The 611-nt window shown below is 53.4% G+C and overlaps 1 protein-coding gene across 1 annotated transcript in view; it reads right to left on the bottom strand.

The window, feature by feature from the left end:
• The window catches only part of LOC122552333 (choline transporter-like protein 2), a 76,755-nt gene extending 76,464 nt beyond the window's left edge, over positions 1–291 (bottom strand). Inside the window, exon 1 of the mRNA XM_043695090.1 lies at positions 144–291. Within this exon, the coding sequence (XP_043551025.1) occupies positions 144–168 (25 nt within the window). The 5' untranslated portion in view covers positions 169–291. The remainder of the gene's footprint in view (positions 1–143) is intronic.
• Between the last annotated feature and the right edge of the window lie 320 nt (positions 292–611).

The following is a 611-nucleotide window of genomic DNA, read 5'->3' as shown; positions in this document are numbered from 1 at the left end:
GGGTGGGGTGGGGAGAGATCCATGGTCTGGGGAGTGAGGTCCTGGGTCCATGGTCTGGGAGGGGGGGTAATGTGTTCAGGAGCCCGGGTCTCCCTGAGTAGATTGTAAAAAACAGACAGACACATGGAGACACAATAACTGACCTTGCAGTTGCTCACTACCCGCCATGGCGGCCGCCGCCTTCTCCTCCCGCGGGTCCCGGTCCCGGTCCCGGTCTCGGCTCCAGCCGCTCGCGCGCTCGCTCTCTCTCCGTCACAAATCCACGATGCCATCTGTGGGCGGGACCGTCCAATCAGTAACGAGGGGGGGGTTCCACATCGCGAGACCAACCAATAGGTACCTGGAGATTGGTGGACCCTCCGATTGACATTCTAACTGCCCAATTATCAGAGAGGGGTGTGTCACAAGCTTGTCCCGTTACTCTATTGGAATGTATTCCCTAGTGTTACAACCGCACCCTCCAAATATACAGCCTTACAAAAACTAAGCTATTGATAGGATCTCAACTCCAACACTGCAAAACCTTTACAAGTCCCAAACAATATAAGGGAGGGAATTCAGCCCCTCATATCCGTGTTAGCTCTTTCAAAAAAACTATCCACTAATTCCAA

This window comes from Chiloscyllium plagiosum, chromosome 8 (genome assembly GCF_004010195.1).
Source record: "Chiloscyllium plagiosum isolate BGI_BamShark_2017 chromosome 8, ASM401019v2, whole genome shotgun sequence".
NCBI classification, from domain to species: Eukaryota; Metazoa; Chordata; class Chondrichthyes; order Orectolobiformes; family Hemiscylliidae; genus Chiloscyllium; species Chiloscyllium plagiosum.
Note: the sequence above shows the minus strand (reverse complement) of the source record. Positions and strands in the feature narration are given on the sequence as shown.